Source organism: Arctopsyche grandis, chromosome 12 (genome assembly GCF_051622035.1).
Source record: "Arctopsyche grandis isolate Sample6627 chromosome 12, ASM5162203v2, whole genome shotgun sequence".
Lineage (NCBI taxonomy): Eukaryota > Metazoa > Arthropoda > Insecta > Trichoptera > Hydropsychidae > Arctopsyche > Arctopsyche grandis.
Genome location: NC_135366.1, coordinates 447,689 through 465,879, shown reverse-complemented (window position 1 = coordinate 465,879; position 18,191 = coordinate 447,689). Strand labels below are relative to the sequence as shown.

Genomic DNA, 18,191 nt, shown 5'->3' with positions numbered 1-18,191 from the left:
TTCTGATGAAATGGGTTGATCAACCTCAATTGAAACTTAATTTTTTTTTAATTCATCCCAGGAAGGCCTAACAGGTAACATTGTACATTTGATACAAGTATTATTATACAAAGTAAATACATATCAATTAACATCCACAGAGAAATTTATGGTGAAATTTGTGAATTTGCAGCATTTTATACAATTCAGCAAAATCTGAGATTTTCGAGAAAATGGGTAAGGTTGCCAATTTGTTGGAACCGTTTCAATGAAAATCAGATAAATTGGCATACTCTGATAGGAAACTATCGACCTGGAGTTACAAATTCAAGGTCTAGCCAGCAGAATTGAAATATTGAATTAGAGAAAATTATAAACATACAGACTTAAATAAAAAAAACAGGTGAAAATTTTTTTAAAAATATAGTGAAAAATGTATGTATGTATGTATAATTTTGAGATTTTATTCTATACTATTACACGATTCATTTCCCCTTTTCTGGAATTAAATTTATGATGAACTGGCTATCAACCTTAATTGAAACTTAAATTACATCTATAACTGATGATTTTTCTTATTCGGCCATTAGACTTTACGTCAGGTCTTTACTGTAGGGTCTTTATGTTGGATCTTTACTGTAGGGCCACTCAACTGAAAAAAGCTCGGTCGTTTTACAACAGGCTTTGGAAATAAAACAATTTCGAACAAAGGGAGCAATGCATACTTAAATACATGCACTCTCAAAGAGAAAAATCGACTACTTGCATACATACATACATACATACCGTAATAATTACATACAAAATCCAGTTTCAATTTATTTCAGATTGCTCTCAAGTATATATCTTTCGGACGACTTGATAAGACATTGTGGGCCACCCAATACAGCCGTTGAAATCACGACGCGCAATCATCTCGAATGACCGCAATAAATCAGCGACATAATAATAATCTCATCGAGTACCGACATGCATACATACAGGATACTCCCAGTCATAAACGAGATTCTATTTTATCGATTACGGAAACGTCTTTTGTGCAAAGATCCTGTTCAAAGCACTAGTAACGTCACCCGGGAAAAACCTCGATAAAAATGTACAACACTCCACCTCCACGAGGGGTAATCTTCGCGTGCCGTGATTAAAATCATTCAGTCGTTACTTATTTTATGTACATATGTAAACGCACATATGTACGTATATGCTTACGTGGAAAGGTCGGGGTTTGCCCATCGGTGAGGTGCATTGCCAAGGTTGAGGTTTAACATCTCGGGTTCGTTACCCGAACCGCCCTAGGGAAGGCCATCATCGACGAACACTCGTCGTCATCGCCTCTAAAATGTTTATGGCAGACCGCAAAATTTAATGATTTGCTGACGAATATACATACTACAGAGTAAAAGCGCTAATTGAGCATACTTATGTACAAGTACGCCAATAAAATTATCAATTATATTACATACAAAATTATTGTCGCATATTTTGCGCTCACGTGCTGGGTACGAGTAAAAATATTTAAATATCATATGTTTTTATGCGGTGTGAATTTTTAACATTATCGATTTTATATCATACATTGTGATTTATTTAAATTGGCACACATACAGAATGAAATATAAATAAAAAAGAAGCAGTACAGTGAGACAAAAAATATACAAATATAAATGAAAATATAATATTCCATGTACAGTGAGCACCACATGGTAATATAAAGCAAACAAAAAAGAAAAATTACAAAAACATATTAAAATTAATAAACAATGAATGACAATAAAGGTGGAGAGGTGCAAATCAACCACAGATTTCCTTCTTCACCTTAGCCCTAAAAATACTGAAAGAGTCAGCAAAAAGGTCGGGACAATCATCCACACTATCTTAAAGACGGCATATACGAGCGATTGTACTATTATTTAATTTTTTTTTTAACTATGGAGATATATTTTAAATGCTAAATTAATTATAAAACCAGTGGCGTGGACAAGTTGTTAGCATATTATGCTTTAGAGCAGAGTGGTTACAGGTTCGAGTTCAACTAGATCGATCGTTTCTTATCAGTTTGCCAATTTTTCTGATTTTTATTGAAAAATTGGCATCTCCTTTCCTATATCTCTTGCTAATCTCAAATTATTCAGCGTTTTGAGGTTCGCTCATTTGATTTATAAAATGCTGCAAAAATTTCTCCATATACATACGTATGTCACTGTGGATGCTTGTATGAATTCGCATTGTTTAAAATGCTTATATTGATTTAAAATGCTTATATTGTTTAAAATGTCTTTTGATTGTATTGTATCTGTAAGGCAAGTGTTCATGTTCTATGAAATAGAATATAATTTACCTTTTTTGAATATTATTTTTTTTGTCTTAAAGCCTAAACACCTTTTACTTTAAAAATATGTATTATAATTATTAACAATTTGTAGGACTTTTAAGAAGAGATTAAAAATAATCACACCTTAAAACGATCGTTTCATCAATTTCACGCAGTATTCCTTCAACTGTGCATAATATTGCAAGAAATATATATATTTTCAAACAAATTAATATACTTCTTAATCATGCAATTTCTTTAACTATTTTACAAACACGTTTCAAAATAACTTCTTACAAAACGATTTCACACTTTAAAACAATCGTCCAACAAATTTTTGCATTCCATCCACTGTGCATATTTTGCAAAAAAGTATAAAAAAACTACTGTAATTAATAAAAAAAAAGATTTCCTTATCTGTGAAGTTTAAATAACAATTATAAATTAAAAACACATGTAACAACAGTAGATATTATCAAAAATATTTCACACTTCAAAACAATTGTGTTAAAAATTTCAACCAAATTCCATCCACAGTGCGTTTTTTGCAACAAATACTTTTTGATTTTTATTATTACTAAATTATGTTCACAATACATCTTATATCTATTTTAATAGCTACTGATCTACTGATCATTTTCTATTTTACAATTTTAAATTAATTTTGTTAATAATCATAGTATTATATTATTACATATAATGTTAATATGTACATAGCGTAATAGGAAAATAGCTGAAAAACCTATTTACAATTCTTATACATAAATGCTCATAATACATCTAATACATAATATTAATAAAAGACTCTAAAGTCGATGCCCTAAAGCAGATTGTGTTTAGGTAATCTGTGTTTATACCTAAAGGGTATAGACATTTTGTTGTAATCACTAATCACCGAGACTCTTCACAAATGTTTTAGTAAGGTTATTAGTGATTCTGCAATATAATCTACTGATTAGTTTGTTAGTAATGTCTGTAACAAACGGAATATTATATATGGCATGCAGTTTTTTCAAATTAGTATATATGGGTGTATTATAAATTTATTTTTAGGGATTTATTTTGTATTACTTAGAGCTTGGAAAGGTTAGTATTCGAGGCGTTATGCAACAAATAAAAAATACAAGTACTACATTAAAATTATTACACACATACAGACGCACTTGAAAATATCCTCGATAAAACGCTCAAAGCACGCATTTTACTAAAAAGATACAGCAAACGAGTTTTTCCCGTTCCTTAACGCGTCTTTGTACACTGAATCGTCTAATAAATTTGCGACAAGTGTTTTATGCGAAAATATTATTTTCTCTTTTGATACAAGCACCTAAGCCCGATAAACATAACAATTAATTTCAATTTAAATCGCATTCAAAAGCCTACGGAAAGTTGAATGCGAATTTAAACATAATATGTGTCTTAATATTTTTTTTTAAGTATATTATTAATGCAAATCAAAGACCAGTCGGACGCAAATCGTACGTCGTAAATCTGAAACGTCTAATAAAATCGGCGAAAATTATTTCAGTTATAATTTCTACACTCTCGATTAATATTACATATGTATATATATATTAGACGAGTGTTGCGAAACTTCATCAGTCAACAGCGTAATAAAACACGTTTTCGGCGTGGGCTTTTCTTCGAAATTAATGGCTCAAATATGTATTGAATATTCACTTTGTAATAAATTAGTATATCGTCCACGTGAAAGTTTTTCTCATCTGGGTGTATAAATCTGTCCATATGATATGAATGTACTATGTATGTAGTATGCAGTCTACGACAACCTCGTGTGAGGTGCGTGTTTTTTTGCTTTATTTTTTTTTTTCAAATCAAGATTGATAATGGTCGGTCGCGATAAGAATTTTCGACTAGATATATTTAATTCGAAATTGATGAATTTTCTTGTTGATCTAGTTTTCGGACACATGTGTTGCTGATGGATATAAATTCAATAAGCTACGGTAAATTTCATCAGTTCTGCAATGAAACGATTTATTACCGATACATACGCATTGATTTCAATTTACATTAAAAATAGTAAATAGTTTCAATTCTCGAATGGACCTGTAGAATTTTACACTTCAACGTTATAAATTAATTAATAAAATATCTCATATTAGAGTCAATCATTTTTCTCGTTATTTACAATATATTTTGTCACTTGCCGAATTCTATTTAAATATTTTTTTCACATACAAATGTTACATAACATGGTTTAAATATGTAGATTGCCCGTAGCCACAATATTTAATTTATTTGAACGCATTGATTTGAATTTTTTATTAAATAATGAGATCATTATGCACATATTTGTGTTGATTATTTCAATAGATTTTTACATAAATACCTTTGAAAATTCAATTTAACACAAGTTCATACAACATTCGGTAATAATTACGATTTAAAAATATCTGAATATGTACATAGGATTAATGATTTTTCTCACTAATTACCATAATAAATACTTTAAGCATTTGAACATATCAAATACAAATTGCTCTTATTTTTTTATTTAAAAAATGAGTTCAATGTATAATGAAGAAAATTAGATTTGTTTTTTTTTTTAAATATATTTATAGTATTTTTGTACCTTAAAGAAAAATAAAACGTCGTTTATAGTACATAGATTTAATAATATCTGATTAGAATCAATCATTTCTCCAACTATGTACGTATTCGCAAATACACACTTTGTCACTAACCAAATTCTATTTATAATTATAATATATTACATAATATACAGGCTAAATATATTGATCGCCCGTAGCTACAATATATACATGTCTAATTGGACAAATCAATAAATCGACCCGTACAAAAATACAACTACGTACATACAAAATAATTAATATCGTACGAATTTAAACGGACCGTTGAATTGTTACCACGCGCATATTAAATCGAAAAAAAAATCATTATAAATAATAATATAAATTATATTTTATCGATTATAATTCAAGTAAAACGTATCATATATTTGTATCGTAATAAAAATATTCACCGGGAGTCGATCAATCATTGAACGGGTGACCCGAAAAAGAATATCGTGTGAACAAAAATGTTTCTATTATACGAAAATATTTAATCACTTAATTAAATCGATTTAAATAGATTTTTTTTCGAAAAATAAATCACTCGGGCGAATTTGTGTCACATCATTACGCTGTCGTTAAATAAATAAAATGCAATTGGGACACTAAAACAATTAATTGAAAATTCAAGAAAATTTGTCGACGTTCGTTGAATATATTACTATTTTTTTTCTGAATACTTAAATATAACATTTTATTTAAGTGTGTAGTATTTTTTTTGTGTGTGTTCCAGTACGTTCAGTTCGAGTTTTGACAATTTCGAAAGTGACTTATTCAAATGTCTGAAATGAAAGAACTCGTTTTTTTTTTTGGAGTTGAAAGAGAACATGTAATGCATATAACGTTACGGTTAAATGGATTTAATTTATTTCGCTATCATAAAAGAAAATTCAAAATGTATTTAAATACAAATAATATATGCAGATTGCTTTAGCAAGTGATCGCATACGATTTAATTAAACAATTAGTGTACTTAATTAAATTTAATTGAGGACTCGTGTTTGACGCGCATGTAAATTAAATAAATTATTGCGCTTACGAAGTGTCAAAATTTACGAATAATTACAGTCACATGTGAGTAAAAGGTCAATATCTATATTTTATACGTATTAAACAATGCTCAAAAATATACTTTATATTGTACATATTATGTGCATATTTCTGAAATTTTATTACAACGATTTATTAAGCAATAATCTTCGTATCAAGATTTCGAAGAACGAATCGAATTTTTTTATTATTATTTTATTAATTTGGATTGAAAAAGGACACGTTCGATTTATTTTACATAAAATGAATAAATACACAATTATTTAACTTTTAAATCGAGTGTTAAAATTGAATGTATTACTAAACTGATATTTTGATCTTATTTCCCATTGAAAAGATTTAATCGAGTTCATTAAAATTTTATTTTTATATAAAATTGAAACTTCTCACTAAGTTGCGAAACTGTTTAGTCTACTTTTCCATTGAAAAGATTGAATCAAATCCACAATTATTGAATTTTTGAATTAAAATGAAATTTCTCAATAAATTACAAAATCTAATTTTATATACAATCAACTATTTTTTATCACTTTTATATAAAAATTAAATTTTAATGGACTAGATTAAATCTTTTCAATGGAAGATGAGATCAAAATATCAGTTTAGTAATACATTAAATTTTAACACTCGATATAAAAGTTAAATAATTGTATATTTTTTCTATGTAAAATAAATCGAACTTGGTCTTTTTCAATCCAAATTAATAAAAAATTAGTAAAAAATTCACGATTCGTTCTTCCAAATCTTGATACGAAGATTATTGCTTAATAAATCATTGTAATACAATTTCAGAAATATGTACATATGTACAATATAAAGTATATTTTTGAGCATTGTTTAATACGTATAAAATATATGTAGATCCTGACCTTTTACTCATATGTGACTGTAATTATTCGTAAATTTTTACACTTCATAAGCGCAATAATTTATTTAATTTTGCAAAAATATCATATTTACATAATATGTACTTTACTTGAGAAGTGTGATATGAATCAATAAATATTGATTTTTTTCCTATTATAAAATAAATGCAATTCCTTGTCAAATAACGAACCCATTGTATTTGAATAATAACTTTCTAGATTCTTTATTTTTTTTTAAATCATCATAATATTAAAAAACAATATAAAACCCAAATTAGTGGTGGATAAAAGCAAGTCTCATTCAATATTGAAAATTCTATTAATAATCGACATTTGTCCTTTTAGAACCAAACTAAAAACTCTAAAAACATAAATATAAATGCACAATTCAGTATTTCCAAAAACACACATGACACGCGTACCGAATCATCCATTACACACGCACATGCAGTCATATTAATTTACATACGTTGCAAAAAATACAAAAAAAAAAAATAGCGAACTTGAAAGTTGCGAAACGAGGTTGAAAAATAACGACAAGCAAAGCTATGTACATATGTACATATAGTAAGTAAGCGAAGCAAATTAATAACACACGTATAACCACCTAATCGAATCATATTTGTGTCACAATCGAGACACATCGACAATTTATTTCTTTACGGCCGACCGGCGTTGCCCAACCGAAATTTAATTACACGTTGAACTTTCGCACTCACACACATCTCTATATTTTGGCAGACGATCATAATTATGTACTTGCGCTAGGTCACGATGTAACCTACTAATATTTACGGTTAGAGATTGACTCGTAATGTTCTCATGCTTGTATGCTTAATCCATAAGTAACTACTGTAAACACGTCGTGTAATTTTATTTATTTTATATTATATAATTAAAGATATCTGTATTATTTTTTTTACTTTATGGATGAAGAGCAAAATCTTCTAGTATCGGCACAATAGAATACATGCATATAATACTGGCCAATCCGGATCAAATTATGAATGATTTTGAGAAGACTTGTGTATGTAAGTTTCCCACAGACAGATATTTGTCAAACAGGTCTCTAGCGATTTGTCTATTGTAGCTGTTTCTCGACGACAGATAAGATTAAGTTCATAACAAAATACAGTCAATCCAGTCAATTCAATTGAATTATTCAAAATAATATTAAATCATGGACCAAATATTAAGAACCCTTTAACTTTTGAAGGGCGGAGCGTCGAGATCGAACGAGTGTCTTTATACAGTGTCAAAATACAGCTTTTCTCAATACAAATGGGTTCAATATATATCTTATTAATCATTTTATACATCAACATAAAAAAGGTTTAGTCCTATAGCATGTTTTTGTATTAAAAAATAACGAAAAGCATCAACATGCAAACGCACAGGCCAACAGGCCAACTCAATAGCCACGCACCAAAAGCGACGAAAACAATAGCTTACGAAAATATAGCTGTCTCTTTCTATCGCATTGATTCATCGATCAACAAGAATATGCAAGCGAACAGTCTTTTAAACATAACTTATCGCTACCGCCTTTAAATCATACTTTGGAACGTATAAATGTATAAATGTATTTTTTTACGATGTACCACTTTTCTAAATCATACAAAATCTATTAAAACAAATTTCTTGTAGTTCATTCTAGGAGTACAATAAATATAGGGTGTATAGCTTTGAAAACCATATACTTATTACAAAACACGTAAAAATTGGGGCACTTGCATACCCCACTTCGGTGAGGAAGGGTTAAAGATTGAAATATTTGTCTCTCGTAGGATTTATCATAGGGTTTCTATCTATGACAAATATATGTATTATAACCGTTTTAATAGCTGATAAATTTGCCCTTTATAGCGCACAACATGAGGGCACCATCCCTTTTAAAAACCAATTTGACAGAAGACTCGATGAAAGTTCGACAGACAGTAAAAAAATGTATAATTCGATCTGAAAAAGGCAGCAGTGGTCAAGTTGGAGAATAGCTTAAAGAATTCAACCCGGGTAGAGCCGGGCATGCCGGCTAGTAGGTATTTTACGACTCGAATCAATTATATATAAATCTCGAAATTCAATATAAATTTAAAATAGATCGCGAACGTCAAGAAGATTAAATCCACACTCAATGTATTGCATTGGGCAATTGATCGAAATCGCTTTTCAATTATATAATTAAGCGTGTCGAGATTAGGTTTTATATATTATATATGTATGTACGTACATATATACTACCTATACATTTTGCGTAATATTAATTCTAATCGAAACGATTTCAAATTAGATACAATCAGCTATTTTTCGGTTTCGATGTCGAAATGATATTTATTACGTATCTGAAATACAATACAAAACTTCACGAGTGAAATGTATAATCGGAATATTTTTCCTTGAAAATTGAGTTATAAAATAATAACTATAAATACCGACATATGATATAGGTACATATGTACATATGTATTATGTGTATATTAAATCGAATTTGGACACAACATGTGCGAAATTTTACTATCGGCAAATTTTACGACTGCTGGTATAATAAAAATTCTTCATTGACCCATTTAACTTTCACACAAGTAATAAATACCTAATAATGTTTTTTTTTATTATTATTTTCAGGGTCTTTACACAGCAGAACTGAAAAGCAAAGGTACGATGGCTGGTTCAACAACAGGGCTCATCCAGATTGGGGATCCGTCGGTGAGTTTTTTCCACATTTTATATTTATTTATATGAAATGAATACTTTATTCATTTCGTTTTACTCCTGTTATTTACTCCTGACTCTGACAATGTTTGTTTTTTTTTTCAATTTCGCGCATATTATTTATTAAACATTATTTACACTAATTAGACACGAAAAAGTGTATTTGTACAATACAAACTGTATGCAAACGAAATTTACAATTTATAAATACTGTACTAATGTACTAATATGGCAATTCAATATTTTAGGTGTTTCATAATGAATTTTGAAATTTTGGAGCGAAAATAATGCTTAGTATATACATACATATAATCAAACATAATTTTCAAAATAAAGATGCATTTCAATACTTTGTAACACAATTTATACAAACAATTTGAACATAACACAATAAATAATTAATATCAAAAATCGAGAATCGGCTTCAAAAAATCATTTCATTATGAATAATCTCTATTACCATTTATCTCATTCATAGTTTCAACAATTGTACTCACATAACTTTATGTATCCACTTACAAAATGACCATTTAATTAAAATATTGATCAAATGCAATTGAATATGTGTCGTATAAATAGCCATTTATGTACATAGACATACATACGTCATTTTAATAAAATGGTCAGTTTATTTTGACAGATGGTTCGTAATTTGACAAGTTCTATTGATATTATGCAATCTACCTTACACGATAGTCAGTAATCAATAAGTTGTGTTAAAGTATTCAATACTTTAACACAATTTATGATATACAAACAATTTGAAAGCTAACAAAATAAATAGACAATATCAAAAATCGCGATTCGGCTTCAAAAAATCATTTCATTATGAATAATTTCTATTACTATTTGGTTAATTCCAACAATTGTTCTCACATACATATGTAACTTTGTGGCAAATTACGAACTGACCATTTAATTAAAAGACTGATCAAATGCAATTAAAGTTGAATATGGGTCGTATAAATACGTCATTTTAATAAAATTGTTAGTTTATTTTGACAGATGGTTCGTAATTTGACAAGTTCTATTGATATTATGCAATCTACCTTACACGATAGTCAGTAATCAATAGACAATTAGTCATCAGAACCACGTCCTTATATTTACATTGCAATAAATATCCAGTTTACGAATCATATGTACATTTTACGAAATACAAAAAGTATGACAATCCACATTAGTCATAGTAATTTCATCGAAATCGAAATCGTAAAGGTCGCACCACACCGTTCGCATCGCAATCGGATTTATTATATGTTATAATACTATCGAATCAAGGTCGATTGTTAAACACACTATCGTCCCCACTTATACATAATAGGTAGTGTATGATTCATTGATTTTTTCCCCGATGAATTGTGCAACGGAAAAATTTCATCTTGAGTAGTTCCATGTAGTGCGAAGCGAGCAACCTTGATTCGTTTCCCGATTTTTAAATACGAAATCGAATTTCACATGCGTATGCGTACACATGTATTATGTATTAAATTAATACATACGTAATTGCCAGTTAGGTATTCCGTTTTGTAATATTACACAGTATGATGCAATAACGATCGGTATTTAGATTAAGGCCAATGTCCAATCGCACCCATTTGTTTTTTCTGTAAATTTTGATTCACGTGACGCGTTTCGATTCGTTGGAAAATTCTTCAGTTTCTGTTCGAGATTAGTGAGAGATTTTCCCGTTTGGCTTTTGCGGCGAAATTCAAGGTGTTTCCTGCGCGCTCGGTTTACGAGCTCGCTCTAAATGCATTATTGCCTATTATTTGACATTGTTTTCGTCCGCGTATATTTCCTGCTCTAGAAATATTTCGAAGGTGACGTAAATTACTCGATTTTTCGATTGGTATTTAAATTGAACAAGTTAGCCGGATGTACGTATGTATGTATAATATTATTGTAGAAAATATACCTAAGTCCAAAACGGTGGTTCTCAAATGTGGCTAATGTACGATTTCACTGCGGTCACCAAACCATTATAATCTATTAATGAAGTAAAAATATATATGAGAGATAATGAAAGCCTATAATGCAATGCACATTTTTGCCTGCAGTGCAATTTGAATTTATTTGAATGGTGCTGTTTTTGACGTTTAAATAATTTTTCTTTCATAATGATAAAAAGGGTACCATTTATCGGCCCGGCAAATAAAAAGAATGCCCCTCTCTAAAATAGCTCGCATGACAGATTCGGTTTTCGCCCAGCAAATCAAACGTCAAGTGGGTTACCATCAACAAAAATAAATACCAACCCTAATAACCTAATCTTAAATGAAAAGGGCCAACCCTAACTTAACCCAACCTAACCTAACCCTTAAATAAATAAGTGTTGGCTGCTAAGATATAACGATTACCCAGTGAAAATGTAACTGGTTATGATTTCACTGAAACGTCAAATTTCATTTTTGTTACTGGCAACCCTGGTTTGACGTTTGATTTGCTGGACGAACGCCGATTCTGTCAATTGTTAATTAATGGTGCTTTTCGAAACAAAAAAAAATGATACGAACTATGTAAAATTAAACCAAACACATCAAAAATAAAACCAAACATAAACTAAGTACCTACTCGAATTAATTGCATCAGATAATGCTCTTCGAACAATGAAGTATAAATTTCACATACTAATTGAAAAATCATACCTACCATTTTCCAATTAACTATAATAATAGGTACATTTTGTCCATTTTAACACGCTATTAATTGCTTTATATACATATGTATGTATATATATATATATATATATATATATATATATATATATATATATATATATATATATATATATATATATATATATATATATATATATATACCTACTATCTAAGAGTGCACTGTAATATAACCTTCATTGAATTGATACGATTCGTTACGACTAATTAATTACACACATATTGCGATTTGCACCAAATACTTCAGACCGACGATTTAACACAAAAGTTTTCCATCGAGCGATCTTATGTAAAACAAAACAGAAAATTCTCACAAAAATACGCAATTTTCGCAACAGATGATTCGAATTCGCAGCACGTACATTTGCGGAGATATTTTTAACGCGAATTTTAGCGGTCTATGTATAATATGTATGTATGTAAGTGAGGTAGCGGATTTTACCGTTACGAGCATGAATGATGATGTCGATGATATCTTCGCGAAATTCGTTCGGAATATCAAAAAGCCTCCGCGTTTGATGAATGGATCCTTTCATATTAAACGGTCCCGTTTTACATACGAGGTACGATCAAAAATACCGTATCATCAATAATACACAATGCTATATTGATTTATTGTAAATTAATATTTATTACGTAAAATACATATGTCATAACCAATCAGTAAAAAATTCACATTTTGATCAGTAAAAAAAAAACATTTGGGAGGTAAAAAGAATGGATTAATCAGTGAATATAATAAATGATCAGTTATTAAATAGAATGATAAGTATTTAAATAATACGAGCAATAATTAAACCAAAATGATCAGTACATATGTACATAAACGAAATGATAAGATTTTAAAACAAATGATCAATTATTAAATGAAACGATCAGTTTTACGCATTCTGACAGATGAAGTAGACTAGCCAATGTTGCCATATCGAATCGTTTTCGGTAGTGTAAAGAAATATTTTCACTAGCAACACATCCTCTCTAGCCGCGTGCGTTACTTTGTTTTCGCCGGACCACGCGTTGATAAAATCTGACATTCATTGGTGTTTTGATTTCTTGCTTTTCTCCTGGACTTCGAATTCATTTTTAGACTGACTTTCTTTCACTTGCTGACACTACTGGCTTCCTGGTTTTTGTTTTTTTCCCATGGACTGAATTTTTCTCGGATATGCGTACCCTTGAATAAATAAGTGTTGGCTGCTAAGATTTGTTTTTTTTTTTAATAAATACCGACCCTAACAACCTAATCTTAAATTAATAGGGCCAACCCCAACTTAACCTAACCTAACCTGACCCTTAAATAAATAAATTAGTGTTGGCTGCTAAGATCTAAGATGGGCTATCATCCAACTGTCAAAAATTATAATTTATTTGGTTTTACTTATCATTTATATTATTTATCTGATCACTTATTTAATTAATTACTGATCGAAAAATTGCTATTTACTGATCATTTATATTATTTAACGATCACTTATTTAATAAATTACTGATCATTATATATGTAGTTATTTTTAACCCACCAAATAATTAGTTCCCTATGTGACGTATGTACATACATATTGGGTACTCTCAAGAAAACCGGGAGATTTGTCTGTGGATAATTCTCTCGTATGGTTTCTGGCAACGAATCGGTCAACTCAAACAATCCAGTAATTGCACTCACCATGCTTTATAACAACAAGTAGATACCCACATGCAAATTGCATAACAAATTAGATTAACTTTCCATCGAAAGATAACGTATGAGGAAACGTTTCCGATAGTTGATTACCCGCCATTAATATTTCATTCACACCGAGACAAAAGGCCAAATATTAATAGCATCGAACATAATAAAAGGCTCACGTGCGTTTTCAATGACAGACAGGTGAGAGCCATTAATTATGACACCATACTCTGCACATGGTGGTTTGTTCTACTCTTGTCATACCAAAATCTGCATAAACGACATGTTGCACAATGCTAAAAACACAACAGCAAAAAAATCTAATTTGCACACGAAAACTTAACCCTTTAATTTCCGCGGCATTTTGGTCCTTGATCAAAATTGTCGATATGTAAAATAACATTATATTGAGAAGATTAATGGCACTACATATGTACTCAAATAAAACTTAATGATAAATAAAAAGTTATACTTCTGAATATATGTTTTCGACACCTGAGAAGATGACTCCTACCTAGTGCTTATAAAAGTTACTTAGAAAAGATCTTCAGTCTTCGGCTAAACTATGTATAATACAGCCAGCAATATACCGCCGTTTGGCAGGCAAAGGGTTAAATAATAAATGATAAAAATAATAAAAAACCAACCACACTTATTCGAGAATTTTACAACGGAAATCATTCACGCGCAATAAATTCGTTGTGTCATAAATCTCTAATCGATCGATTGATTCGGTTCGTGGGCACTTATATGATAATGAATAATAAATAAACTTCAACTGACACGATAATGACCACATATTTTCATTGAACGCTCTCATTTAAAGAGTTCGATTTTATTAATGATTTTGATCGAACAGGTATCTCTACATATGTATCTCTGGTACCTCTACGTTTCTGTAATATGGCAAATCATATATTTCATGAATTATGTACATATGTAAGTGGATAAAGTCATCACTCATCATATCGAATTGCAATGATGCAATTGCGACATAAATACGATGTTGCAATCGACTACATCCTGAAATTTTGCAATGCGATGTGCTCAGGTCAGTTGTGTCCAATCTGAGAGGCAGCGACTCACACCCACAAACCTTTCCATTTGATGAGAAATAAATGATATATTCAATAGCATTTTTGAGTAACTTTTATCAATCACGTCGATTTTATATAGAACAAAATATTACACATATATTACTCGGCACATCTTGGCCAAACGCACCCCCTTTCGCCTCCCCTTTCACCTAGACCTCAAAACACTGTATTTATAGTTAAACATACATAAGCCTAAATAAAAAAAAAAAATAATGCGCTAGAATGGGAAAAATAATGTAACGTGGGAACATAAGAGAGAGTATCCACTGTCGGAATGCATTAGTGAGTGAACAATAGAGACCCCGGATTAGGCTAATGGAACTCAGTAAGAGCCCGAACAAAGGATACGCTGGCGTTCTCACTGACCTTTAAGTGCCTAGACATGACACATTAATGGATCGGGGAAGGTGTGATAGGCAACTCGTTCTTACATATTAAAATATTTTTAGTAATTCAATTTAAACGGGTTTCTCAAACTGTATTCATTGGGGGGAGGGGGTGGAATCATGTCGAAGGCTTTAAGGTTCGAATTCTTTGAAATTTGATTTTTTTTTATTTTTAAATGCTTTTTATTATTACTAAATATGTTCACAATAGATACATCTTATATCTATTTTAATAGCTACTGATCATTTTCTATTTTACAATTTTAATTTGATTTTGTTAGTAATCATAGTATTATATTATTCTAATGTTAATATACAGCACATAATAGGAAAAAGAGCTCACAAACCTATTTACAATTCTTATAAATGCTCATAATACATCTAATACATAACATCAATTAAAGACTCTCCAAAGTCGACGATCTAAAGCAGATTGTTTTTAGGTAATGTAATGTGTTTATACCTGAAGGGTATAGACATTATTCTTTGACATTTAAAGCGGACATTAAATACGTTATTTAATTTAATTTAAACTTTTCTAATTCCTAGTAATTTAACATTTCTTTATATGGCCAAAATATTATAGAAAAGCTTGGGGAGCGAGGACATGATTTAGTGGTAATACCGCTCCAAGATTTTATTTTTGTTATTATTATAAAAAAAAACTGTAGTAAAAAAAAAGTTTTTTAAAAACCAGCCTCTTCTATATTTTGAATATGTATAATATTAAGATGTATATAAAAAAAAATATTATAAATAAAAGTATATATAAAAAATGTATTTAAAAAAACCTAATTTAGTACTAAAATATAAAAAATAATTATAAAATAAAAAAAAACTGTAGTGAAAACTGCCTTTTTATTTTATTTGATAATTATTTTTTTATATTTTAGTACATTAGGTTTTTTTATATACATTTATTTATATACATATACATACTTCTTTTATAAATATTTTTTTTTATATATCTTATTTCCAATTTAGTATACTATATATGTACATATTCGTGTTTAAAGAAGCCTCTGATCATCAGATATCAAACTCAACACAGCCGAAACGCATTCACAAAGTAGGTAAACACAAAATTTGAGAGTCATTAGGCCGGTTTTGCGAAACCCATTGCGTGGCCATCCATCGTATTATTGCGTACCAAATTGTATGTGCATAGTTTTCGTTTTTGTTTTCGAAAAATATATATACATATATAATATGACGAACAACCTTAATGGCCGTCCTGTAGCCGCTCGGAATTCACGACATCGCCAAAGATGGTTAACGATCTAACGAAAAATGATGCAACCGACTTACCTACAAACTACTTCGACCGATAATAACGAACCTGTTGTACACCTGCATCATGGTTTTGTCTAACCATCTACATACATACATATATATGGTGTCTACATACCCGCCGACAGTAGTATCGAATAATAAATGCGACCGTATCAATCACACGTTCTCATTTTATTTTTTTGTTTTTTTGTTTTTAATTTTGTGTGTTGTCTCTCACGACCGGTACGAGAAAGTATGCACATGTATGTATGTATGTAGTATGTAGTACTTGGGTATCCGAATACCCACTTCGAATTCGAGGATTAAGGACACGTCGATATATAAAGTTATCGCTCTTTAATGTGTTCACAAAATAGGCTCAACGTATAAATACTTCGGCGAGATAAATCCGACCGAAGCTTTTAGCGATTACACGTGTAATACGGAACAATTTCATTTCATCTTTGGCGTTTAAAATTGGCTTTGAATTACTTCGTCACGTAATATCTAGTGTGACTATACTACAACTCGATTAATTTATAAATTAAAAAATACATCACACACTTACATATCAGCTCAATCAAGCTTCGTTAAAGAATTTTTCAAATTGGAACATATTCAAAAAATTGTGTAGCGGAATTTGAATTTTTCATGTGAATTACTTGTATTGAAAAATTTATTACATTAATGATCTAAATATCTAATTAACACAAAAATGTTACCATAACGCCTTTCAAAACATATAAACGACAGCTTAAGTGTTTTTATTATATACTAGCTGAATCCGGCATGCGTTTCAATGTCATAATAACACATGCAATTCCCGTTCCCGTTCCCGTGAAATAATTCAATTGTTTGTTTATTTTACCCTAACAACGCAGGTGGCGACGCGAAAACATTTGAAATTATTGCGTTGGAATGCCACTCATTCCCGTTTTTCCCGTTTCCGTTCCCGTTTTTGGGCGATTTTTTTTCACAGTAAGCTTCCCGGACATGCATACAACAAATCCTTAAAGTTCTATCGTAATCGGTTGAATGGCTTAGGAGCCTATACGAGACAGACAGACAAATAGACATACCTATAAATACATATATACATATGTATATAGATTAAAGTACTTTATAAGAAAAAAACGTTCTATATTTATCAACCGTTTTTATTTTTATTCAACGATCAGGTTAAAAGTCAACACGATAGCATGTTATACGTTAAAAATTCGACAACTTCGAAGGTTCTATATATAATACACTACAGTGTTGCAATCGAGATTAAATCAATTCGACCGTAAATTTAGGTTAATTCGTGATCTCGCGAAGAATCGTACCAACTACATACATACATACATATGTATTATATAATAAATATCAATTTGATATGGTATTTTAATAAAAGGGCAATATAATTCTATTTGGATAATCTTTCAACGCGTCCGATTTTCCACTCACTTAATTAGATTTTAATTTTATACCACGCGTAAACATTTTTACATTTTTTTTTCATTTTCGTACACATACGTATATACTACACACATTGATAATAATATATCCGAGTGTGGTACTTAAGTTGATATATCGTA

At 30.0% G+C, this 18,191-nt stretch overlaps 1 protein-coding gene across 1 annotated transcript in view; it reads left to right on the top strand.

Moving 5' to 3' along the window:
* The window catches only part of Duox (dual oxidase), an 81,745-nt gene that overhangs the window by 25,311 nt on the left and 38,243 nt on the right, over nucleotides 1-18,191 (top strand). The window contains exon 3 of the mRNA XM_077441994.1: nucleotides 9,429-9,509. Within this exon, the coding sequence (XP_077298120.1) occupies nucleotides 9,429-9,509 (81 nt within the window). The remainder of the gene's footprint in view (nucleotides 1-9,428; nucleotides 9,510-18,191) is intronic.